Source organism: Globicephala melas, chromosome 1, assembly GCF_963455315.2.
Source record: "Globicephala melas chromosome 1, mGloMel1.2, whole genome shotgun sequence".
Classification (NCBI taxonomy): Eukaryota; Metazoa; Chordata; class Mammalia; order Artiodactyla; family Delphinidae; genus Globicephala; species Globicephala melas.
In genome coordinates, this window is record NC_083314.1 from 25,385,101 (window position 1) to 25,410,931 (window position 25,831).

At 46.2% G+C, this 25,831-nt stretch overlaps 1 protein-coding gene across 2 annotated transcripts in view; it reads right to left on the bottom strand.

Annotated features, from left to right (window-relative positions):
- The window catches only part of KIF26B (kinesin family member 26B), a 500,381-nt gene that overhangs the window by 22,512 nt on the left and 452,038 nt on the right, over positions 1 to 25,831 (bottom strand). For both annotated transcript variants that reach the window (XM_030868518.2, XM_060305729.1), the window contains 2 exons: positions 8,235 to 8,397; positions 3,804 to 7,218 (listed from right to left, as the gene is read on the bottom strand). In XM_030868518.2, coding sequence (XP_030724378.1) covers positions 3,804 to 7,218; positions 8,235 to 8,397 — 3,578 coding nt within the window. The remainder of the gene's footprint in view (positions 1 to 3,803; positions 7,219 to 8,234; positions 8,398 to 25,831) is intronic.

Below are 25,831 nucleotides of genomic sequence, written 5' to 3' on the forward strand. Positions count from 1 at the left end.
AAGAATATCCCCCTTGTTGAGTTAACCCCGCTCTTTATCCGTAAACCATGCTCTTACTGCCTCAAGCTCGTATTCCCATCACTGCCTCAGCCTACAACGCCCTTTACCCGCTTTGTCCCAGCATCCTTTAAGGCCTGGCCCAATCCCAATGTTTCCCTGTAGCCTTCTTCAATGTTCTGGGCCCCCTTTGTCTAAATACTTCTTACCCTTAGCTCTCACACCCTCAGTCAGCACTTGGCAAGGCACCTTGGTTCACAGTTCACTGTTCCCTGTTCCACACTCTTCATCCTTGCTTGCCAGTGAGATTACGCACTTCTTACAGTGGCCTTGTCTTCTACGCTGCCTGCTCCTCCCCAACCACACTTGCAACTTCCATATCACCAAGCTCTAACTGCACAGAAGAGGCCTGATCAATATTTAACAACTTAATAATAAATCCCTTCATCTGTTGATGGACACGTAAGTTGCTTCCATGTCCTGGCTATTGTAAACAGAGCTGCAGTGAACACTGTGGTACATGACTCTTTTTTTTTTTTTTTTTTGCAGTACGCGGGCCTCTCACTGTTGTGGCCTCTCCCGTTGCAGAGCACAGGCTCCGGACACGCAGGCTCAGCGGCCATGGCTCACGAGCCTAGCCATGCCGCTCCGCAGCATGTGGGATCTTCCCGGACCGGGGCACGAACCCGTGTCCCCTGCATCGGCAGGCAGACTCTCAACCGCTGCACCACCAGGGAAGCCCTACATGACTCTTTTTGAATTATGGTTTTCTCAGGGTATATGCCCAGTAGTGGGGTTGCTGGGTCATATGGTAGTTCTATTTTTAGCTTTTTAAGGAACCTCCATGCTGTTCTCCATAGTGGCTGTATCAATTTACATTCCCACCAACAGTGCAACAGTGTTCCCTTTTCTCCACATCCTCTCCAGCATTTATTGTTTCTAGATTTTTTGATGATGGCTATTCTGACTGGTGTGAGATGATATCTCATTGTAGTTTTGATTTGCATTTCTCTAATGATTAATAATGTTGAGCATTCCTTCATGTGTTTGTTGGCAATCTCTATATCTTCTTTGGAGAAATGTCTTTTTAGGTCTTCTGCCCATTTTTGGATTGGGTTGTTTGTTTTTTTGATATTGAGCTTCATGAGCTGCTTGTAAATTTTGGAGATTAATCCTTTGTCAGTTGCTTCATTTGCAAATATTTTCTCCCATTCTGAGGGTTGTCTTTTGGTCTTGTTTATGGTTTCCTTTGCTGTGCAAAAGCTTTTAAGTTTCTTAGGTCCCATTTGTTTATTTTTGTTTTTGTTTCCATTTCTCTAGGAGGTGGGTCAAAAAGGATCTTGCTGTGATTTATGTCATAGAGTGTTCTGCCTATGTTTTCCTCTAAGAGTTTGATAGTGTCTGACCTTACATTTAGGTCTTTAATCCATCAACAGATGAATGGATAAAGAAGATGTGGCACATATATACAATGGAATATTACTCAGCCATAAAAAGAAACCAAATTGAGTTATTTGTAGTGAGGTGGATGGACCTAGAGTCTGTCATACAGAGTGAAGTAAGTCAGAAAGAGAAAAACAAATACCGTATGCTAACACATATATATGGAATCTAAGGAAAAAAGAAAAAAAAGGTCATGAAGAACCTAGGGGCAAGATGGGAATAAAGACACAGACCTACTAGAGAATGCACCTGAGGATACGGGGAGGGGGAAGGGTAAGCCGGGACGACGTGAGGGAGTGGCATGGACATATATACGCTACCAAATGTGAAATAGATAGCTAGTGGGAAGCAGCCGCATAGCACAGGGAGATCAGCTCGGTGCTTTGTGACCACCTAGAGGGGTGGGATAGGGAGGGTGGGAGGGAGGGAGATGCAAGAGGGAAGAGTTATGGGAACATATGTATATATATAACTGATTCACTTTGTTATAAAGCAGAAACTAACACACCATTGTAAAGCAATTATACTCCAATAAAAATGTAAAATAAATAAAAATTTAAAAAAGGAAAGGAAATAAAAAATAAAAATAAATCCCACTGACTACGGATCGTCATATGGAAAGGAAGTCATATTACCACCAATATTCTTTATATTATTTGCACCAACTTCTACAACGTGAGCATCAGAGATACCATGGTGGTTCTCTACCAACCCTTTCATTTTACTTTGATGTGAGAAAACTGAAGCCCAGAGAGTATAGTTATTTCCCAAACATCACACAGCCCAAGACCCCAAGTCTCCTGCTCTCTAGATCAATCATCCCACTGCACCAGGTCGAATTCTGCTCACTCTCCACCGACATGGAATCTCCAGGAATGGGACTGGAAAGGTGAACATTCATGATGTTCGGTTGTTTCCGCTGTTACCTGTACTACAAAGCACTCAGAAAACTCAAGGTTCTCTTCCTGGCAGTAAATTTCTAGTTCATTTTCACTAAGGAAATAACCAAAGCATTAAAGCAACCTCCACTAACAGATAATTGCCTGTCTCCTCTGCAGTTCCAAATGTCTCTAGTAATTGTAAAATCATGCCATCGAGCTAGGAGTTTCCTTTGAGGAGTTTTATGGCTTCTCTTAAAGAAGTTGCTTTTGATTTATGCTGATCATGTCTGACAGCCAGCATTTTTCTTAATAATAATCGTAAATAAGCGAGACAAGGTCACCCAGCCTGCAAGGAGCGTATCTCCACTGCCGTATCCATTATGGAGCCTGGGATCTACGGCAGCTGCTCACAGCAGTCCGACGCCCTCGGCACTCTCTATTAAACCCCATCTCTGGCACCCAGACTGGTGCTTTGATTTTACACAAACAGCCTAACCTAACAAGGGACCCTCGAGAACAGCATTTACGAAAGGAGGTAGCAGCAAGCAAGGACACGTGTAGAGCCTACCGTCCACTCTCCAAGTGGTTAGTTTTTCTTCCTCTTTACTCCAGTGTAACAGCCAAACCAAACCATACAAGTCAAAAAAAGGGTAAAGCTATTGTAAGAATAAACTGGATTGGTAGATTCAAGATGCTAAGTTAGAGTACGTGAAAGCACTCTGTAGCACTCAAACTCATGTGAGCACATGGCAAACGTCACACAATAATCTGGACTTTGAAGACCAAGGCTGGGTAGATTGTAATAATAAGATTTAACAACCGAGTACGGGGAAGGCCAGATTTTTTTGTTGTTGTTGTCAAAGGCTCTGGCTTAGGTACACTTCTTTGCTATTTTTAGTAACTGCTATCAATACATTTGAATGCCCTTGACCCTGAAAATAGGACCCAACAGCTGTCATGTTATACTGAATGGATTTCTGTTCTCCACTTGTCTTATACAGGGGGTTCTGCTCCCAGGTCTGCTGCTGAGACTCAGGGTTGAGGGTCTGAAGTAGAGCACCGTCAAAATAGATCAAAGCCTGATGCATACACCGCCTGGGAAATAAAGACATCGAAATTCTGACAGCCATGATGACTCCTGAACGTGCTGGGAGGCTAACCTCCTCATCGTATTTCACGATCTGTGATGGGGTGGGTGAATGGGGCGATCTACATCACAACGTCTAGAATTACAACATGACTGCATGGGTCCCTTGAGGTTGGTTTCTTTGATTTGAGGCAAGCAAATGGCTTATGATGTGCACTGACCACAGTCCCTACATTTGGACCGGAACATTCCGGAGTCTGCACTTGCCTGTGGTGTGACAGTGAAGCCCTCCATGGCTCTGTCCCCAGCAGGTGACAGGCGGTTGGGGACAGGGGCGCCCACCCCCGAGTCCTGGGGCCCGCCCTCCGCCCGTCGATGCCCGGGCCCGAGCCTACCTGAGTTGGCGCGCTTCTTCGGGGCTTTGAGGCTGCGGCAGCGCCCGCCCACGGAGCTGCTGTTCTCGCTCATGGAGTCCTGGGCGGACGACGCGCTGCCGGTGGCCTCGCTGTCGCGCATCATGCTCTCGTAGCCGCTGCTGCCGCCGCTGTGGTAGAAGAGCGCCGTCTTGCCCATGGCAGGCGGCAGCTCCCCACTCAGCACGCTGCTGTTGTCGCTGCCGTGGCCGCTGCTGCAGCGGTGGGGCCTGCGCGGCGGCGTGATCTTGCTGTAGGGCGAGGGCAGCGGGACGGCGGGTGGCGGGCGCTCGTCGGCGGTGGCCGCGCGCTCCTCCGCCTCGGGCCCCGCGCGCCCCGGCGGCCCCCGGGGCCCCGCGCCGCCCTGCAGCAGCTCCGAGATGCGCCCGTTCACCGCCCGCAGCGGCAGCTTGGACGCCAGGCCCGAGCCCCGGCTCCGGCTCAGCGATTGGGTGGACCAGGACATGTGCTTCCCGCCGGGGGGCGGGCCGGAGCTCTGGCCCACCGCCTGCGGCAGGGACTTGGTGGAGAAGCTCAGGGTCTTGGTGGTGGAGGTGGACAGGCTGCGGGCCTTGGGGCTGGCCAGGAGCAGCTTGCTCACGGCGGAGATCTTGGACTGGCTGGCCTTGGGCGAGGCCCCGGCCGACTGCGCGGGGCCCGGGTTGGTGGGCGAGGCCCCAGCGCTGCGGCCCGGGCTCCTCCCCGTGCGGGGCATGGTGCTGTCCTTCCCCGCGTGCAGCCTGGAGCTCACGGAGGACAGGCTCTCGGCCCTCTCCAGCGAGAGGCATTCGTAGTGGCTGACTGTTGTCCTGCCGAGAGAGTTGGTCCTGCTGGCCAGCTGCTCCAGTTTGACACCGAAGAGCTTGCTGCTGCAGCTGCCGGCATCCTTCGTCTTGCCGCTAGGCTCGTCTGGGAAGCTGGCGGAGAAGGGCGCCGGTTGGTTCAAGGGGCTGCTGGAGTTGCTGCTGCAGGCGCTGTGCTGGGGGCTGGCCCGGTTCTTCTGGTCCAAGCTGGACTTTCGGACAGGGGGCAGCGGGGGAGTGCCTTTGGGCCGAGCCAGGACACAGTGCTTGGGTGACGCCACCTTCCTCTCCAGGGTGGCCTTGGACGCCTGGGTGCTGGAAGCCGGGCCGATGCCGTTGGTCTCGGCAGGGCAGTGAGAGAAGAGGCTGTCCGGTTCCTCCTGCCGGCTGGCTTTCTGAAAAGCCCTGGGAAGGCTGCTCGACTTCAGGCTTTTGTTGAGATGCACAGGGCTCTGGGCAGCCACACTGGGCAGGGCCGTCTCACAGCCGTCCACAACCCTCCTGAAGTTGTCAGCCACAGGGGAGGCAGATACCTCACCGCTGCTGCTGCTGAGCCCGTCGCTGGGGCTGGCCTTCCTGTCCTGTTCCGCTCTGGCCTCAGGCTTTGGGGGGCCTGGGGCAGTCTCGTGCCTCATCCCTGCTTCGTGGGGATAGGCATTCTCTTTCTTTACCTCCTCTTCTCGTTTCAGCCAGGGGTCCTCAAATTTCATCTCTTTCTTTGCACCACTTTCCTTGCTCTCCTGAGACCGGGCTGCTTTGGGGACTGAGCTGACGGTGGCAAGGGACGCCTCGGGCTCTTGGACGTTCCGGGGGCTCACGGCGATGCAGGGGTAAACCGTAATGTTGGTCTTCATGGGGATGTACCCTTCGCAGTTGCCCAGGCTGGCCGTATTCGAGATGGTGACCATGGCTTTGCCCAGCGTGGATATCTTGCAGCCTTTGACGGGGGTTGCTTTGTTGAAGGAGTCGTCCCCCATTTCCGACAAGAGGAGCAAACTGTCGGGGCCCTCCTTGGGCTTCTCTCGGCACACCACAGCGGTGTTCTGCGTGCCGCTGACGAACTCCGAGGCCGGAGGGTCTGCCATTGCTTCCCCATGCCCGAAACACGTCTGGGCTATGAAACTGTGGCAGGGCGGCTCGCCGTCACTGCCTGTGCTCATCTCGCTCAGCCAGGAGCTGATGGAGGAACGCCTGCTCCCTGTCTCCCGGGCCTTCTCATCCAGGTTCAGTTTCGGGAGGGGCAAGAACTGCGTGATGCTGACCTCGGAGACAGGAGCCACGTTTGAGTAGCACTCGAGGTCCTCGCTGACGCTGCCGATGATGCTGACGGGCCTGGAGCCCGAGGCCAAGGCCTGCACCGAGCAGTCGCTGTTGAAGCTGATGATGCTGGTGGGGCGGCCGCCGCCCAGGACCCCGCTGATGGTCAGCTCCTCCACCAGCGTGAACACCAGCTCGTCCTCACCATTCAGCTCCAGGGGCTGCTGCACTGTCACCATCGTGGTGCTGCGTATCTCCTTCTTGGCATCTGCAGAAGTGGCTGCCTGATGTTTGGCGTCCACAGGGGATTCTGGGAACCCTTCACTCCCAGTAGACATGGATTTCTTCAAAACCTGGGGGCTCATTCCGACTGGGGGGGTACGTACCTCGGGCTGCAGCAGGGACTCACTAGATACCACGCCCGCATCCTTGCTGAAGGTGGGCAGGGGGGCAGGAGAAGGCAGGACACCCTTCTGGGTGTAGACTTTGCACCTCTGGGAAGGAGAGCTGGCCGGCTTGTACTCTGAGGTCTTGGACAGGCTGGCGATGCCCAGCCTGGGGGAGCCCATAGGCCTGGGCTTGCCTTCTACAAAGCCACAGGAGTTCAGGCTTTCCCGGCTGCTCTGGAGGCTGGGGCTCTGCACGAGCTGGGAAGAACCGTGCTGGCTGCCGCTGCCCGGGATGCTTCTGGGTGAGGCAGGGGTGGGGCTGTTGGTGAGCCACGCAGCAGGGACAGGGGAGTGATTCCCCTGCACCTTGGAGCCCGGGGGCTCACTGCCTTCTCTGGCTGTCAGCGGGCTATCTGACCCATCATCTTCCTTATCAGACTCACAGAGCGGGCTTGCCCCAGCTGCCTGGCTTAGCGGGACACTCTTGCTTCCTTGCTGTGCCCCAAACTGGGCCGGCAGCTCTTCGAAAGGGAACGTGCTGGACTCCTCACTGCCGTCAATGCAATCTAGCCTCTCCTGCAGCTCGGCGAACGTGTTGCACTTCAAGCAGTCCCTTTCCGATTTGCTGGCCGCGGCCTCTCCGGCCTCCGTGGACCGGCTGTCACCCCTGGCCGCCTTCTGCAGGGCCGGCACGATAGGGACAAAATCTGGAGGCCCCTCGTTGTCGGTGAGCTCCTTGTCAGAGAGGGCCGTGCCGTTTGGCCCAATGTAGATGACCGTGTCGCAGGACTGCTCGCTGCTGGAGGAGTAGTCGGGGTCGCTAGACAGCTGAGGGATTGGGAAGTCCGACTCCACGGTGGCCCTGGCGTGGAAGGGTCTCAGCTGGGTGGGCCTGCGCATTCTGCCTTCCTCACAGGAGCTCTCTCCCCCGGAGGAGCTCGACGTGTACTGTGAGTGAGAGGGGAACCGTTAGTGTGGGCCACCCTTCTAAGACAGCCCTCCCAGGGACCCTGACTTCGTGGGGCAACGGGTGGAGGCCACCGGCTCCATATAGGCCATCCAGACCCCAGTGGGCCTCCGTGCTTCTGGGCTGTCACCCGGGATGTGCCAGGCCAGTCACCCAAGCTATGCACGTCACGGCCTCATACTCGAAGGAAACCCCTGTGAGGCGCACTGGGGAAGCAGAGGCTGCTCGTGAAACGGGGTGACCCGCCCGGGTCCCATCCGACTGCCTAAGGACTGAGGAGGGGTCACCAGTTTGCACACCCAAACCATTTGTGACAACGTGTGCCACGGAACACTGGAAAGATGTGTTTTTGACCAAAAAAAGAAAAAAGAAAGATACAAAAAGGAGGGGGAATGCCCCCCGCAAATCACCAGCTGGCTATGGACCAGTGTGACCACAATCATGATGATTTTCTCAAATGTTCTTGTCACACCACCACTGTCCTGGCTTTGCCTCGGCCTGAGAAAACGAGCCCAGTGGTTTCTAGCAGACTCTGCATCAACCAGAAACCACTGAATTAACATGACAACACCCAGCAGCCTGAGAATGCCTCCTGGAAATGCAAGGGAAGTAGGGCCACCTGAGCAAGGAGGGGTCAGTCAGTTGAAGCACCAAGGTAGGCAAGAGATAAACTATGAATAGTTCCCGTCCCTCTCAAAATTTTCAAAGTAGCAATCCATTTAAACTATCTAAAGTGGACCAAGTCCTCCCTGTTAGGGGTCCAGGCTGGATGACCGAGGAAAGCACCAGCGGTGCGGAGGGGAAGTGACTTCAGTATCGGCCAGAAGGGGTTCCTGCCCCGGGGTGGTTGCTGAGCGGGGCCAGCGGCAGCCAGCCACGCTCACCACGCCCCTGGTGCTGGGGGATTCGAAATATTGATTTGGCCCTTTCTGACTCAGTTCCAGGGCAGGGCTACGAAAGCTCCTTCAGCCACCTGCACCCCCTGCAAGCTCCTTACCTTCGTTTTCTTTTTCTTCATCCTCAACACTCTCGAGGCAATCTGGATGGTGGACAGGGTTTCGGCATAGTTCCCAGCGGCGGCCGAGATGTGAGCGATCATGGTCGTGCGGCAGTTCACGTTCCCCAGGGACTCTCGCAGCAGCATGGTGAGCTTGCTTTCTCTGCCAACAAAGTGAATTAAGGCTGCATTAGCGGGCCGTGCTTCACTTTGGCTGTCAGGGTAGGGCTTCAGGCCCCTACGTGGCTTGTTGTGGGCAGTGGGGGTTTTTTCCCCGTTTTTTAAATGGCAAACTAATTAACATCATCTTCTACACGAGGCTATCTGTAGTTGACAGCTGAGCAAGTGCTTCCAACCCCAAGGATGGAATTCATGCAAAACACCTCCCCTGGCACCGCCGTCCTGGCCGTGATGGGGTATTCCTGTGTGTCTGCGTGTGTGCATATGACATTGCACGTAATGAGACCTGGGAATAGAAATGAGAGGAAGGAATGGAGAGAGCACAGCTCTGTGATCGGTGATTCGGCATGCTAGCTGCACACCCGGCCCTTCTCTGCAAGTTTCTGCACCAGGCAATCCCCACAACAAAGAGCAGTTCCCCAGCCGTGAACTTGTATTGAAGATCTCTGGGTCTGTAATACATACAAGGTTTCTTTTGCCAAGGAGTTGCACGCACTTTATTGCCATCGTCTCTTAACTCCTATCTGCACACGGTAGTGATGAAGGAAAATGTATTCATATTCCTGATTATTACTGGGGACACACAGACATAGGCCCGAGCACTCACTCCATCAGCAACAGAAAGCAGAACTTTCTAGAAGGGACTCCTGGGGGACTTTGCAGGTGCTGCGTGGGGCCAGTGCCCTGAGGGGTGATAACGAGGCCCAGGAGTTTACAGATGGTGTCTCTAGGCTCTTTAAAAAGTGGTCTGGAGGAATGGCTCATGTCTTTCCATTCCTATACTTGTCCCAACATTCTTCCTGCCTTGCTTTTAAGAGGCTTCTGCTTACGTCATCATCTTACCTGCTGCCAAATGTCACTTCATCTCTGGAGACTCCCCTGATCCCAAAGGCTGAGGGAGGCTCTTTGCTTCCCATGCCCTGTGTTGAGTTTATTTTGCCAGATGAGAGGGGTTTGTCCTCACGCCTGTGTCTGCATCAGACTCGTAGCCAGACATCCCCTCCTTTCCCCTCCACCCCGCCAACTCAGCTCTCTGGAGAGAGACTGTCCAGCTCAGGAGACTCAGTGTGACATGCAGGCCGCTGTCAGCAGGGAGTAGACCTTGGAGACAGGAAACCACTTCACATGTGACCTGCATCAGGCCTTCAGGGAGGAAAGACTGGTGTAAGAGCAATAGTTTTCCCTTTCCGTCTGGGACCAATTAAGGTGTCAGTTCAGGGATACTGGGCTCACTATGACTCAGTGCCAGGGCAATTTAAAAATATAGCAGGGTTTCCCTTCGAGCAAAATAATCAGTGATAAAAGTGATGGAAGGAGAGTGCTATGGACTGAATGTTTATGTGTCCTCCAAATTCATGTGTTGAAACCTAACACCCCAAGTGATGGTACCTGGAAGTCGGACCTTGGGGAGGTGATTAGGTCATGAGGGTGGAGCCCACATGAGTGGAATTAGTGGCCTTATAAAAAAGACCCTGGAGAGTTTCCTTGTCCTTTCTGTTATGTGAGGACACAGTGAGAAGACAGCTGCCTGTGAGCCAGGAAGCGGGCCCTCACCAGACACAAATCCCCTAGCACCTTAATCTTGGATTCCCAGCCTCCAGAACTGTGAGAAATAAATGACTGTTACCTAAGCCCCTCAGTCTATGGTATTCTGTTATAGCAGCCTGAACTGACTTGGACAGAAAGCTAAGTGGGGTGTGGAGGAAGAGACCTCCAGCCCTAGCTCCGGGCTCTAAACATTTAACTTCCTTCAAAATGTCTATCAGGAATATCATGGACACCACCAGAGCCGACGACCAGATGGGGAAGTCAAGCCCCATTCCTGGCACACATTCTCAGCAGAGACACTGCACCTGGATGAGTTTAGGACTTTGTCTTCCATATGGGAAGTGGCAGATAGATTCCATTAGGGTTAAGTTGTGATCCTATATGGTTAATTCTTATTATTCATGATAGTTATTTTTTGTTATGTCTCCATGAACACTGAATTAGTGAATGCTGAGCCAGGCCCCTAGGGGACATACATGGTTTTAGGTTCCTGAGACCCTCTGGCCACGATATTTCATCAGTGGATCAATACATAACCTTGTTTTATGTGCATATCTCTTTTTTTTTTTTTTTTTTTTTTTTTTTTGCGTTATGTGGGCCTCTCACTGTTGTGGCCTCTCCCGTTGCGGAGCACAGGCTCCGGACGCGCAGGCTCAGCGGCCATGGCTCACAGGCCTAGGCACTCCACGGCATGTGGGATCTTCCCGGACCGGGGCACGAACCCGTGTCCCCTGCATCGGCAGGCGGACTCCCAACCACTGCGCCACCAGGGAAGCCCTGCATATCTCTTTAAAGACACCTTAATTTCTATTTCTTATAAATAATGAATTATATATACTTTCTATATAATAAAACACTAGCTGAGAAGGGTTGAACATTTCCCTGACCCTGGGTAACATGACCATAAATTTCTTGGGCTTTAAGCCTTATGGTATTTTCCACTATGCTTTAAAAAAAAAAACTGGTCATATTGTGATCCACAAATACAGCCTGTTTCTACAGCTTCGTTATGCACTTTAGACGTAACCTGAGTACTTTCCAGAGCAGTCAGATATACATCGGTGAATCTCCTCTTCCTTTCTCTGGATGTGCCATGTTGTTGATCCATTAACACTGAACTCACACCAACAGCACTATAATATGCCTGAATGAAACTTCTCTAACATATATTTTCTCTGCAAGGTACATCACAGCCTTCTTGCACTAAAGAACACTAGACAGCACTGCGGCACTACACCTAGGGGCCTACTTTAAACAGTGAGATCACCAAAAAAAAGCACAGAAATACTAAAAACACGTGTCCCTAAATAGACTGCAAAAAGGACCCTTGTTCACATGAAGAGAGGTGAAACAAGAAGGCAGGGCTGTTGCCTTGTCCAGGTTCAGCTGGGAACATGTGCATTGGGTGGCTCAGAGTTTTTGCTACTAAGCATGTCTGCAAATTATGGTAAAAGTATGGATTTTGAACATAATTCACAACATGGAATCTGCAAATGATTCCAAGGACCGACGGTACGATGACGTTCCTGATACGTCTTGTTCATCAGTTGCACTCTGCTGAAGGTACACCCCACTTATTTCTCCATGTGACCCCGTAAAGTCTTCAGGAAACGATACCAAAGACAGAATAAACAGATATAGCACTGTTATATCAAACTGTTTGCCCTGTGTATTTCCACATGATTCCCCATTCATGAGTCAATCATAGGACAATTTTATTTTTTTAAGTCCACATTGTTGGAAGAAGCCAGGGCATGTGTGTTGCTTGGCAACCAGCATTTTAGCTCTCCTTTGGAAAGCCAGTAAAACTGCCGGCAAGCCTGTTTCATGTGGGCCTCTCTAGACTCTAAAACATACCTTATGGGAGTGAAAGATGGTGGCTATAAAGCTTTGTTTTTTTCCACCTCTTCATGATCCTTTAACTTGGAACAAAGACAATTAAATTGGGGAGGGAAGGTGAAAGAACGGACAGGGTACTAAAGGCTGCAAACTGTAGGTTTCACTCAGTGTCTTTGGGAGGAAACTAAAAAGGTTCAAAAGAGTTTCTAGGGCAGTGGTCAGCACAAACTCAGTTTGCACTCTGCATGCAGACTGAGGCTAGAGGAAGAGGAGAGCGCAGGGGCAGAGCTGCTTGCCACTGAGCCTCAGGGCCAGGCTGGACGAGGATTTAGACTCGGGGGCCGTGTGGGAGAGATAGGTTGGGTGGGAGAGGAAAGCACTGGTGATGGAGCAGAGCTGACTGGGGTCTGGGAAGAACCATGTTGTTTTTTCAGGCAGCCATGTTCTATGCACACATATTCCCCCTCCCTCCCACCCCAACGGTACACACCTTTTAAAATGATTTTTGGAAAAATGTCTTACTTTTCAAAATAAGTCAACCTTTTATTAGAGCAAAAGGACACCAAAAAATGGCATAATGAGTAAATTTTAATTAATAATATTAATTTTACAAGAGCATGAAAGAGAATGTAGTACTCTAGGACAGGGGCTGACAAACTAAGGCCTGTAGGCCAAATCTGGCCCACTGCCTGTATTTGTAAATAAAGTTTTATTGGGACACAGCCACACCAATTTTTTATGCTTTCATGCTACAACAGCAGAGGTGAGTAGTTGTGACAGAGTCTGTATGGCCCCCTAAAGCCACAAATATTTGCTATCTGGTCCCTTACAGAAAAAGTCCATTGACGTGTGTTGTAGAGTAATGACATAAGGTGGTTTCATTTTATACAGAGTGCCAAAGAGTTACCAACCAGAGCACAAAGGTGTGTCTTAATTTCCTTACTATTCAATAATCTTGTTCTGATTTGATAGTTGTCTGTGTTGTCTTTCTTTCAGTTCAGATGTTTCATGAAGGGAGAGCTTTTAAAGTCAGCAGCATGGAAACAGGCAGAGGAACAAATGCTGGCTTACGAAATCACTTGACCATCAGGACACAGCTATCAGTAACTGCCCCAGTCATTTCCTATGTGATGCAGAGCCTGTCCTTCTCAAGGGGGCTGTGAGGTTGCTCACCCTCCTTCAACTTGTTAACTCGTGAATGTCCATAGTGGCTCACTCAAGAAGCATTTGGTGAGTTCCGACTATCAGGAAGCCACTCTGCAGACGCTGAGAACGTGCACGGCAGAGAGCCTAGAGGACCTCAAGAAGCCCGCTATCCAGTGAGGGAGACACATATGTAAACACACATACCATCCGTTAAAGCTAACAACAGAAGAACAAATCTGAAATAGCACATGCTAAGGAAAGACCCTCAAGGCTGTGGGGTGTCTCCACCATCACTGTTAACTCCCTGATGGCTAGAGAACACCCAGACCTTGATGTCTCCTTGGCTGGGATTCTCCTACGTGGCAGGCATCCAGGGACGTACGAGCTTGAGGTCCCCCAAAACACCCAACAGAATTCTAAATTCCTTTCTGAAAGGACAGTCTGGAATCTCTAGCTCCTTGTTCTCTGACCCTGAGAGCTGGGAAACTCTCTCAACTGGTAATCTGGTACCGGGCCACCAGTGAAATGAGATGTCCAAAGTCACACATTTGCAATGTTGGCCAGGTAATTTCATAAGAAAAAAGCCATTCCTTTCATGAGAGCTGTTAAATATATTTCTTCCCCAGGAAGGAGGTGAAGAACTCTGGAAGTAGAAAGAAAGGCATCTACGGACCACGTTCTTTTGAAGGAGAAAAAAGTAGTGAGCTCTGAATCGCCAGGCTGGGCAACCCAATTACAGCACCAGGGGATGGCTCTTCCTCAAGGCCTGCTTCTTGTGAGAGAGAGCCATAAATGTCCACTTACAGACATGGGTCTGTTGTCAAAAATGTGCCTCCTTTAATGCAAAAACAATGAGGGCACAGAAGAAAGCAAAATGAGTTATGTTAATTCTAAATAAAATGAAAGGAAAGGAGCTTAGTTAATCTAGAAAACTAATTAATCTCCAGAACAATTTGCAAGAGAAGGATTCCTGTGGGCAGCAGACGTATAAATCATAAACGTACACACATGCATCCACCCGGGCGTACACACAAGCATGCTCTTTTTTAGAAAAGGGAGACAGGGCTTGTTTATTTTTAAGCAATGCACCATTGGCATTCAAGAATGGAAACCACACACTGAATTCTTACCGGTGTCAGATATTCAGATCAAGATAACACCCAATGTTTACATGCCAAGAAAATGTTGGTATCGCTCACATGGTCAAGGATATGACCCTGGAACTACATTGCATTCTCGTACCTATCCCATTTTCTACCCACTTTACCTGTGAACTGCCAGACTGTATTGTAGAGCCCCAGACAGAGAGCTTGAGATGCTGGGCACGAGTTGCCAGGGATCGAGCCAGCTCTAAGAGTTCTGATCTCCCAGCCTTCGCCCCCCAACACCAGGTCCCTGCATCCACCCACTGATCACCGGGGGAGAGGAGAGTGAAGAGGAACAAAGAACAGAAAGGCAAAGAAAGCCCAGAGGTAGGCTAAAATCATGAACTTGGCCTAGTTTTTCGCTACTCTACACCCTTTCTCCCACTGACCCTGTCTCCTTCCACTCACATCCTGTTGGTCTGTGAACATCCTCTTAGACTATTGCCTGAAGGGTCACCATTGTTGTCCTCTGGAGACCAGCCCAAGGTCTGGGGACAAGGGTCCCAAGACACCAGCATCCGTGGCCCATTGCTCCTGGCCAAGGTGTGCAAGATCAGTGCGGTTCTTTCTCTCTCATTAGAAAGCATTGTGAGAGGGCAGACTGAGTCACCAGGCCCCCGGGTGAGGGCAAACTCTCATGCCTCTGTCTGTCTTCTAGGTCCCAAGCAAGTATGCTTACTTGTGACACTATTGAGTTGTGACACTGAAATACATACATCCACAAGGGAAAAATCACTTCCCTTGCGTTTATTTATTTGTAAGGGCTTGGTGGTGCCCTGTTCATGATTGCTTCACAGACATTCACATGTTTGGGAGAAGACTTTACACGCCTCCTTGCCTGGGAAGCTGTCTGCTCTGCAGGAGTGGCCTTTTCTCAGCAATGTTCCCCTCAAGGATGCCAACATTTTAGGACATGAATTTTCTGGTTTCTGGTACTAGAGAACAGCCCAAACCTTGGTACAAGCCAAGCTATCCTAATGGCATTTTCAAAAGGAGTTCATGAAGTTAAAGGGCTTTCTGCTCAGTTTCAGATAATACTCCATTTGTACTGCAAGTGGCATAAGCAGGTCTGTGTTGTGGGATGCTGGGAAGGAGTGTGCGTAAACCTGGCAACCTTGATAGAGAAGCACGGTTCTCAGGTCTTCCAATGAGAGTGACTCTGGCTTGCAGAATAAAGTACTGGCGAAAATAGCTGCCTGTGTCTGGCACGTGTGTTAGAGGTGCCTCTGCCAGCACTGGCATGCAGCAGCGTGGGAGATGATGAGACTGCTCCTCAGAGGACAGCTTAGAAGAGGACCCGGAAGAGAACCACCCACTGCCAGCAGAAGGACCAGCCTTTGTGATCTGACTGATATGCTACCTGGTATGAGTTCACGCCTTACCTAACCGAAGACCACCTGTTGGTGAAGGTCCTAAGAGTGGTCAAGGTTAACCTAGCTGTTCTCTCATGGAGCTCTTTAGTAAAAACTATAGAACCCTAGCACAAACAGCATCATTTGGGGACACCTCTGATGCAGGGTAACACATGGGAGAGATGCGTTCTCCCCATGCCATCCTGTTTATCCAGGGCTGGCACCATGGTGGCTTGACAACTTTGGTGGCTGTACCCAATGGGAGGCAGGAGAGCGGTGATGGGGCCCAACAGGGGCCTCTATTCTAGGTGAAGCAGGAGTTGCCCCCAGCAGGACTACATGACGAGCATTCACGAGAGCTCCCTAAGGGACGTCGGAAAGGATCTGGATAGAAAGACAGTCTACATAAACTAGAGGGTTTAAACTGTAGGGATGGGTTGGGGGCCAAGGAAATCTGAGTTATGACTTTACTCATTTACCCCTGTACCCACAGGAAGATGAAATCTAAGGAAATTTGGGCTACATGAATCCATTTGATCTTGGATATCAGTGTTCTGTTTATCTGAATAAGATAAAATTCACATTAATTCAGCCCACTTCATGAGAAAGACCAGCTGTAAACAGGGAATAGACTCAGAATATTTCAAAAGAAGTTTATAATGTAACTTGAGTTTATAGCTAACAGAAGGTTTCAAGTTAAAATCCTAATTAATCTGCTTTGATCTCACTTGAGATACATTTGCAATTATTGAAGTGGCTATAAAATACGGGTTCACTTATATACATTAAATGTGTTTCATGAAAACTTTCTTATATTATTCTTTTGCTTAACAATTCATTCCGTCTTATCTAGAGCAAGAAAAAATTTCCATCCTGGTCTAGTCGTTGATCACTCAATTACTAGAATGTGAATTACTTCTAGTATTCTAAATCTAAGTTCTGCTCAGGAAAACATACATTCATTTGAAGGCTGTAGCACTCAGGTATAACATAAGACGTCTTAAAGATAATTCATGTAATTAGAAGCACAATATAGAAAGTCCACTGATTCTACGGTACAAGGTTGAAAGATAGATACAAACTTCCAGTTATAAAATAAATAAGTTATGGGGATGTAATGTATGGCACAGTGACTATAAGTAGTAATGATACTGTATTGCATATTTGAAAGTTGCTGAGAGTAAATATTAAAAGTTCTTATCACAAGAAAAAAACATTTTTTAACTTATAGTGGCAGATGTTAACTAGAATTATTATGGTGATCATTTTGCAATATATACAAATATTGAATCATTATGTTGTACACCTGAAACTAATATAATGTCATGTCATTTATACTTCAATAAAAATTCTTAATTGGGAATAAAAGAAAAAATAGAAAAATATTTTTTTAGAACCACAGAGTATGAGTTGAAAGGATTCTTAGGGGTCACTGCATTTACTAATAACAGGACTGCCACTGTTACAGGTGATCTGCTTTCAGACAGAATATTCTTAATGACTGAACACTTACCATCTCCCAGGCAGCCTGTGTAATATTTTTGAATAGCCTCAATTATTAGAAAGCTCTTTCTTATATTGAACTTATATCTTCCTTATACTTCTAACCCACAGACACTCAACTCTGTTTTCTAGGGGCACACAAGGTGTGCAAAAAGAATAATCCTTTTGCACACACTGGCCCTTCACATTTTGAAAGACATTTATCATGTCCTCCTTAAAAGTTCTCTTGCTTGGGAATAGTCCATGTTCCTTCCATTGCTCTTCAAATAGTTGGTTGGTCATCCAAGCTCCACTAAGCCCCCCTCTACCTACCACATAATTTAGTACTTCCTCTTCACTCAGACTTGTCTTGACTCCTGTATAGTCAAGAATATGGCCTTGCTCGAAGAGCTCTAGCCTTTGCCCTCAGCTTCTGGGAAGTAATCTGTATTGTATCTGCTGGGGGTATCTTTGTGTAGGGTGGGGACTGGCCACAGGAGATCATAGGGCCACACCCAATAGTCTTAGGGTAGGAGGTGGCCATGCCAGAAAGATCAACTACGTGATTTAGGTCAGTGGCTTTGGGTCATGTGTCAACCTAGAGACCGAGTTCAACCAAGTTGGAAATCAATCAATCAATCATGTCTACGTAATGAAGCCCCAGTAAAAACTCTGCACACCAAAGCTCACTGTATATTGTCACACATCGACAATGGGAGGGTAACACACTCTGTCTCCACAGAAGACAATGGAGGCTTCATGTTTGGAACCCTCCCAAACTCTGCCCTCTGCATCTCTTCCTTTGGATGATTTTAATCTGTATCCTTTCTCTATAATAAGATGTAGCTGTGAGTACTTTCAGTGAGTCTCTGAGTCCTTCTAGTGAATTACCAAACCTGAAGGTGATTTTGGGAACCCTCTAAACTTGTAGCTGGTGTCAGAAGTGAGAGTAGTCTTCTCTGGATTCTTCCTCTAATTTTGTAGTTGGACCCTAACTCCTTGCAGTTGGTGTCAGAAGTCTTGGGCAGACTTGGCAGTCCAAGGACTGTGCCCTCAAACCTCACAGTTTGGTTAATTCCAGGTAGCTCTTTTCAGCAAGGTCCTTGAGGGCAAGAGCTATGCTTTTATTTTGATCTTTCTTTTTATTTTGATCTTTCTTCACAGTAATTCAAACAATGTTATGACTTATTAGCTCCGGGACAGAAAGGGAAAGATCCTATATTTAGTTGTACTTACTTTAGCATAATCAAGAGCTAGGAATGTCATCCCTTTGATGAAAAACAAAACAAAACAAAAACAATAACTTAGAAGGCAAATCAGTAGCCCTTATGGACAAATAGAAAATAATAGGTCCATAGGTTTCCCCTGAATTAACGGACTACCAAAAATTGAGTATGCTAATGAAGTTTGAGATACTATAAAGGGGTGCTTAATGGTTCATTAAGCATTTAGTGAACTCTGAAGACTGGTCTGTACAGATGCATGCTCATTTTTTAATCCATCTGCAGGACCAGATTAGGAGTAATAATAATGTTTAGATTGCTACTGCAATTTAGAATGCAAATACTACTCTGACATTTTACACATTATCTGAAGTTTTACTTCCTTTTAAAAATTTATTTGGCCCAAGCCATTACGATTAATTACGATGTTTTGCAACAGACATTTCTATAGCCTTGTCACTTTTTATAGAGCCTTTGCAGTGGTTTATGACAGCTTTACTGGGGGAGGGATAAGGAAATATCTCAATGATGTTACATTATGAGCATTACACATCTTCTGAGTACAGATGAGCTCATTGTACTATTTAGAAACTTTGCTATTCTTCAGCTTTAAATCATCCTCAGGTTTAGAGGCATGTGTTAATTCCAATGTCAGAGATCTCTGCAGTAATCCGAAAGGCACTGATGGGTGACAGAGATGGAGTCAAGAGTCATGTTGTCATGGTAACCCAGAGCTTCTCCCCTGATTTCTGCTCACCCCCTCCTTCTCCGTGGATTCTCAAAGAATTCTCAAGAAGAAGAAAATGAAAGCTGCAAATGGAATTCTTGATATAATAAAATCCTATTTTCGCGTAGCGCCTGAACTCAAATCTTTCCCACTGCTTTCCCACGACACCATCCCCAAGCCTCCTATATCGCCTTAGTGATAAACTTATAGTTTTAGAACATTCCTATGCTTTTTCATGAGTTTTAGTGTTTACTTCAGGTAAGAAACTTACATGAAGCTTATGTTTGATGTGGCATTTCGATGGTGCCTCTTTCTATAGCTCAGTCTGTGATCACCCTTCAGGGTTATTAGAACGGTGCAGAAACTGGGCTTTGAAAATCTGCAAATGTAGTTAGAGTTCTTTCAAAAGAAATGTGTTTACCAAAAAAAGGCAGGGAAACATCTGGAAGGGTCTCATCTACTTTTTTAACCTACTCTCTAAGCAAAACACGAAGATGACAGAGCAATGCGGGTACTAGGTGAATTAGAGGGCTTTTATTTTCCAACACTGGAAACCCAGATGACCCCTCTTCTACCACATTCCTTGGGAAGGCCAAAAAGAAGTTAAATAACATTAGACAAGGAGTCTGGGCTTGACGATTACACTGCATTACAATCGTGACTATTTCCAGTCTCCAGAGTTCAACTGAGCCAATTCCATGCTTCCTCTCTATCAAAATAAAATAAACAGAGAAAAGGCAAATAGGAGCCCTAGCAGTCATTTCATTTGCATTCACTTGACTGTATTCTGATCTTGTGCACACAAAAGAAAGGGAAGTCTAATCTCTCTCTGCTCATCAGACTGCGTATCAGTGGGCACCCCTTGTGCTGTAGAACAACCTTCCAAGAGAGGTGACGTGAAGCTGACTCATTATGCGAAGCCAGTGGTACAGAATATCACCCTGTCGGGAAGGATTCAGACCAGTACTTGGGAGGATGGATTAGATGATTAAATGTGTCCTTCCTGTGATCTCAAGCTCATATCTCTTCCTGTGCAATGGCTTTTCTTTGAAGGCAGCAGCATGGAGCTTAAAACGAGATTCTGATTGTCAAGGTCAGGATGAGCTATTTGTGCCCTCTGCTTCCAAACTTTGCTCCCTACTCCTAACCAGTGGCCTTTCCAAGTCTCAGGTGGGGGATACTGAAAGTGGTTCCAGGAGCAGGAGTGAAGCATCATTGCCACAAAGTCCATTACTCACCGAGATGAGAGCCCTTGGGTGCTCACCCTGTGGGCTGTGCACTGGCAGGACCATAGTTCTGATCCATTTGTTACTTCATTGACTGATAGTCTAGGAGGCTTCCTCCTTACCATATAAAAGATGACAATAAAGACAAACTGGTGGCTTTGAACCTGGAGTTGGGCAGCCTAGTGAGGAAGAAGATGCAGGATATCCTAAGGTGCCTTTCTGCACTGTGGACTCTAGCCGTCCCACTCTAGTCATTACTCCCTGAACACGTGTGGACTTTTGTGCCTCTCCTGCTTCTGTGTTCATCCCAGGTTTCGGCCTGGAATGACCTTTACTTTATTTACTCTTGTCTATGGAAATAGGAGTGGAAGTGCTGGATAGCATGGCAATTCTATATTTAACTTTTTGAGGAACTGTCAAACTGTTTTCCACAGTGGCTGTACCATTTTACATTTCCCCCAGCAATGCACAAAGGTTCCACTTTCTCCACGTCCTTGCCAGTACTGATAGTCCATTTTTTGATAACAGCCTTTCTAACAGATGTGAAGTGATAGTTCATTGGGGTTTTCTTTGCACTTCTCTAATGACTAATGATGTAGAGCATCTTTTCATGCGTTTATTGGCCATTTGTAATATCTTCTTTGGAGAAATATCTATTCAAGTCTCTTGCCCATTTTTGAATTGAATTGGATTTTTGTGGTTGAACGGTAGGAATTCTTTATATATTCTGGATATTAATCCTAAATTAGATATACGATTTGCAAATATTTTCTCCCATCCTGTGGGTTGTTTTTCAATCTCTTGATAGTGTCCTTTGATGTACAAAAGCATCATTTTTTGGTAACGCTTTGTCAGTCTTAGATTTTAACTAACATTTTTCTTTGGCATCTGTGGTTCAAAAGCCTTCCAATATTTGGTGTTCCTATGAGAAGCCTGCCGATAAGAGTTACCAAAGATTTCTTATGCTATTTTGTGCTTAAGATACTTATCCAATACGGTCCTTGTTACTTGCAGGCCATTAACCAGTCAGCAGATGGGGAAAACCTGAAAGACTATTGTTAAGCACATGTGCCAAGGACTGCCTGGGGATAAACTTCTCTTGAAATCAAGAATAACTTACTCTAAGGACGTTGATGAGGGTAACTCTGTTAGAATGCCTTCTGGGTATCACATGTGGTTTAAAGAAACATGACTCCACACTCTTCACAAAATGTACCAATTGGATTGGCTCTTGGCACAAAGACCAGTGCCTAGTAATTGGAAGGAATTAAAAGGAAATTAAGTTTAAGAATGGTTTCCATTACTGGTCCAAGTCTGAGAAAAGATGTTACACAGAGGCCATAATTCATACATGAAATCTTATTGGGGAATGACATGAAAAACATGAAAGAATTATGCATTTTTTGAAAAAGAATTAGGAAACATTTGAGTTTTCTAGTGATACTTATTTTGTTTAAAAAAAAAAAAGGCTACTGCAGCACAAATTCTGAATCTTTTAAGTTGGTAAGTTCAATCACAAACAGCTATTCATTCCTTACATGGGATAAATGTGGTTTGAGTTTAGTCTATTCACTGTCATCCCTGCAAGATCCCTGACTGGGCACTTTCTCAAAGTCCTGCCAGTGACAAGAGGCTTGCAAATTAGGAATCAATCACAACTTTCTGTGACACCTCTTTGCCCCCTGACCTCACGTTTTTAATTTTCAAAACATCTCAGTGCTTTCCCAAAGTGCTATGAAAGGCTCCTGGTGGGTTAGGTTAGATGGATGGTCCAAATGCCACTAATGATGGCTGCTTTTTTGGAGAACTGCATAAAATGGGCAGAGATCATGTCTAACACAGTGCGCAGCAGAGAGTTGCCTTTCTATAAATATTTAAATAACTATCTAGTGGGTACTTCTCCATCAAAAGAAGTCTCCCTCAGCTTCCTACCTCCATAACTTCCAAAACGTTACCTTTTTTTTTTACCTCATAGGAGCCATGGTCAGAATAAAACCAAGGTAGATGACACTGCCTTGGATTAGAACGGGTGTCAAGTGCTCAGTACAGGACTCACAGTCTCACCGAGGTACAGCAAGAGAGACTCTTCCGGACGCTCTAAGTGTTCTAGAACACAAGCCACGGGCTACTCAGGCATGCACAGCTCACAGTCATCAAGGGTGGATCACAGAAAAGATATTCACACCAAGGTCACTGTCAGGCCTGTCTTGAGAAACGTGTACAACAACGTTCCGCAAAGAGGAACAGTCAGAACCACTGATACGCCCTCGATTTCAGTCAAGACTCTGACCAAGTCCAGTGAGGTCAGTCTGCTAATTGTGTCTCTGTTACGACCCCAGGACTCTTCTTAGATTGATACCACACAGCATGAAGGTCTCAAAAGCAAAAACACGTTAGGTTTCACAGGGTGTATGAGTTAAAAGAACTGAAAAAGCCAACTTGCAGAGTTCAATATATTTGGCTTGTAGAAAAGATGTTCCAAAATAGCAATAAGGGGTCATCTGCTTGCAGTTAAGTCTCAGCAGAGGAAGCAGCTCCCTGTGTGGTGGGATGTTGGAGGGTCTTGTTACAAAGCAACTGCCCATCCTCATTCCTTTGCACCAATACACAGAAAGTCTTAGGCAAACAAATGTGCTATTTTGGGTAGTTTACCCAACAAGCATGTATTAAGAACATAGGATAGGGACTTCCCTGGCAGTCCAGTGGTGAAGACTCTGCACTTCCATGCAGCATGGCCAAAAAAAAAAAAAGAACCTAGGATACAGGGAGGCCCTCTGCTGGCTCTGGAATTGCAAACACAAATGAGACATGTCCCCTGGTCTGCAGGGCTGTAATTAGGCTGGACATAGGTGCTGGTTTGCCCAGAAGAGTCGCAGTTTATGCCTATTATCCTGCATCCATCTGGTTTATTTTCTCCTGGATTTTTCTTTTTAAAAAAAAAAACCAAAGTATTATTATTAGGACTTTAAAAAATGAGATGGGAAGAGTTGGGCAGAGCTTCACTCTTTACTTCCATCGTCCCATCTTGCAACGTGTTTGATACATGCAGTGAAGAGAGTTCACATGTTAAGACATAACGTTCCTACCGAATGGAGAGACTTGTGCTGAAAGGCAACTGATAGGTTATTGCACATACATAATTCGTAACTGTGCTCAAAGACAGTTCTATTTATACCCAGAGAAATACAAACCATAATTGTCAAAATCAGCAAAATTTACACATGTAGAGCTGGAGTAACTGAACTACAAAACTGTTGTGATAAAGCTTATGTTAAATAAAAACAGACTTCATCAGGGAGTAAGCAGTTCTCTTGCTGCCTGTCATCAACTGGATTTGAGAAATGTTTGCGACTTTAAAGAACTAGCTTAAATGATATGAAATTGCTGACATCAGACAGTTTTTAACTTCAAAACATACTTTATGAATCTACCTAAGTGGCCTACAAAAAAGTATAGGAGTTTTAGAAACAGATCTTCTAAATTTGATTGCACTTTGTTCAAAATAAAGTCATAAATCCATAATCAAGTGTTCAACAAATGAAACACAGAGATCTCAGCCTCTGAAGCCTGTAAAGAGTTGCAATTATTAAATAAAATAAAACTTGCAAACGGGGAGGACGTGAAATACATCCCTGCAAAAGCAAGGAAGGAACTAAATGAGTATCAGACAGCAAGAAACGAACAATATAAAAGATTAAATTTTAAAATTCTATAATTGTGCTCCAAAATTGATTTGGAGGAAGACCTTCTGAAACTTGAACACAGAATATTCTCACTGAATTACTGAAATGAATTTATAGTTGGTTGCTCCATAAATTCTTAATAATTTTGTACCAGCCTGTGATATTCTATCAAGAAAAGTAGAAGCTGCAGTTATCAAAATACATAGATAGTTTTATACGTTAACAAATATATATACATAAATATATGGGTAGGCAGTTAGATAACTGAAGAAAAATGCTGTGGCTCTAAGATAATACTAGAAAAAAATAGCCTTAAGAAAAATAGCGTTGACATGACATTAGACATAGACTTGGTGAAGGTGACTAAAATACAGAAAGCGGTATCAAGAACAATTATTCTGCTTATTTTAATGTCTTGACAAACAATAGAAAGAAAATTTTAATTTTTTTACTTTGGTGCACATGACATTTTTTATAAGAAAATATTGTATTTTTGAGGGTGATTTTTGATTAGAACTATTTTATGGGCCCACTAATATAACTTTAGATAATCAATAGTATTGGTTACCCCTTTTTCACTCTCAAAAGTGTCTCAGTTTGGATAGTAAATTATGTGGTTCCATTAATTGTAATTTAGAACAGGGAGAGATGTGTAATAGAAAAATACAGAAAAGTAGCAAAAAAGCAATATGGTAGTCTAGGTACCTGAAAAGACCTTCTTATCAAATAGAGTTAAACATTATGGATAAGATATTTTCACAAATCTTACTAAATGCATTGCTGGACTTGTAAAAAAAGTAAGAATTTTTTTTTTTTTTTTTTGTGGTACGCGGGCCCTTCACTGTTGTGGCCTCTCCCGTTGCAGAGCACAGGCTCCGGACACGCAGGCTCAGCGGCTGTGGCTCACGGGCCCAGCCGCTCCGCGGCATGTGGGATCTTCCCGGACCGGGGCACGGACCCGTGTCCCCTGCATCGGCAGGTGGACTCTCAACCACTGTGCCACCAGGGAAGCCCAAAAGTAAGAAATTTTTAGGCAAAAAAGTATATATGAAGTTGGGAACTCAAGAGAAGTAAGCAGAACACTGAAGTTTGCTTTTTCCCTGAAGACATTTGCCAAACCAAGTGATATTCAAGCTTCATTTTATACGGCTTCAAAGGGCATGGAAAATAGGAGACAAAGCCCAAAGCCTGCCCAACATGAAGATTCTAATAGGAAAATCCCTCTCAACAACAACTGCCCCCTCACATACACAAGAAATTTGTCTTGAAATATGGCACTGAGAAAAGAAGAAAGAAATTTTCCTGAGAATTTGGAACCAAAGGCTGAATTAATGTAGGTTTGCAGTCTTAATTAATTCTCAATACCTGGGTGGCCCAAAATGTTTCAAGCTGAGAATATTATTTCGAGTATCCTCAACTGGTAGTAATCCCAGGCACCAAGTAGAAATACATACAAATGCTAAAGTAAACCATCTTTATAAAAGGTCTCAAAGAATTCTCACAACTAAAATGCCAACAAAAATGAGTCCCCCCTGGGCAAAGATAAACACACAAAGAAACAAGGCACCATGAGAAAGACCCAGCAGAAACAATAGATGGCAGAAAGAGATGTTCAAACATAGGTTACAGATAAACAACAAAAAGTGGATTAACGTGTTTAAGGAAATTAAGATGTTTAAGGAGATAAAATAAATTAAGCAAAAAAAAAAAAAAAAAAGAGATGATCAGGAATGACCAATTTCTGCTTCTGGCCATGTTGGACAAACAGGATTTGGATTTATCCTCCAGCCTTAAATAACTAGAAAACCAAACAAAATATTAGAAAAAAAGGGGTTTTTGGATACTGGGCAATGGACAACAGAGGAAAGTAATCTTTGAGAGAAGGGAAACAAATGAGGTGGGCCCTGAACTTGCCCAGTTCACTGTCCAGGGAGGACTTCTAGGCCACAGAACAGAGGGGCTCAAACAGAGCCAGGCAGTGACCTTGCTGAACTGAGGAGACAGTTTAGAATTTGGGGAGGCCAAGACAGCTAAAATTTTCAGGGC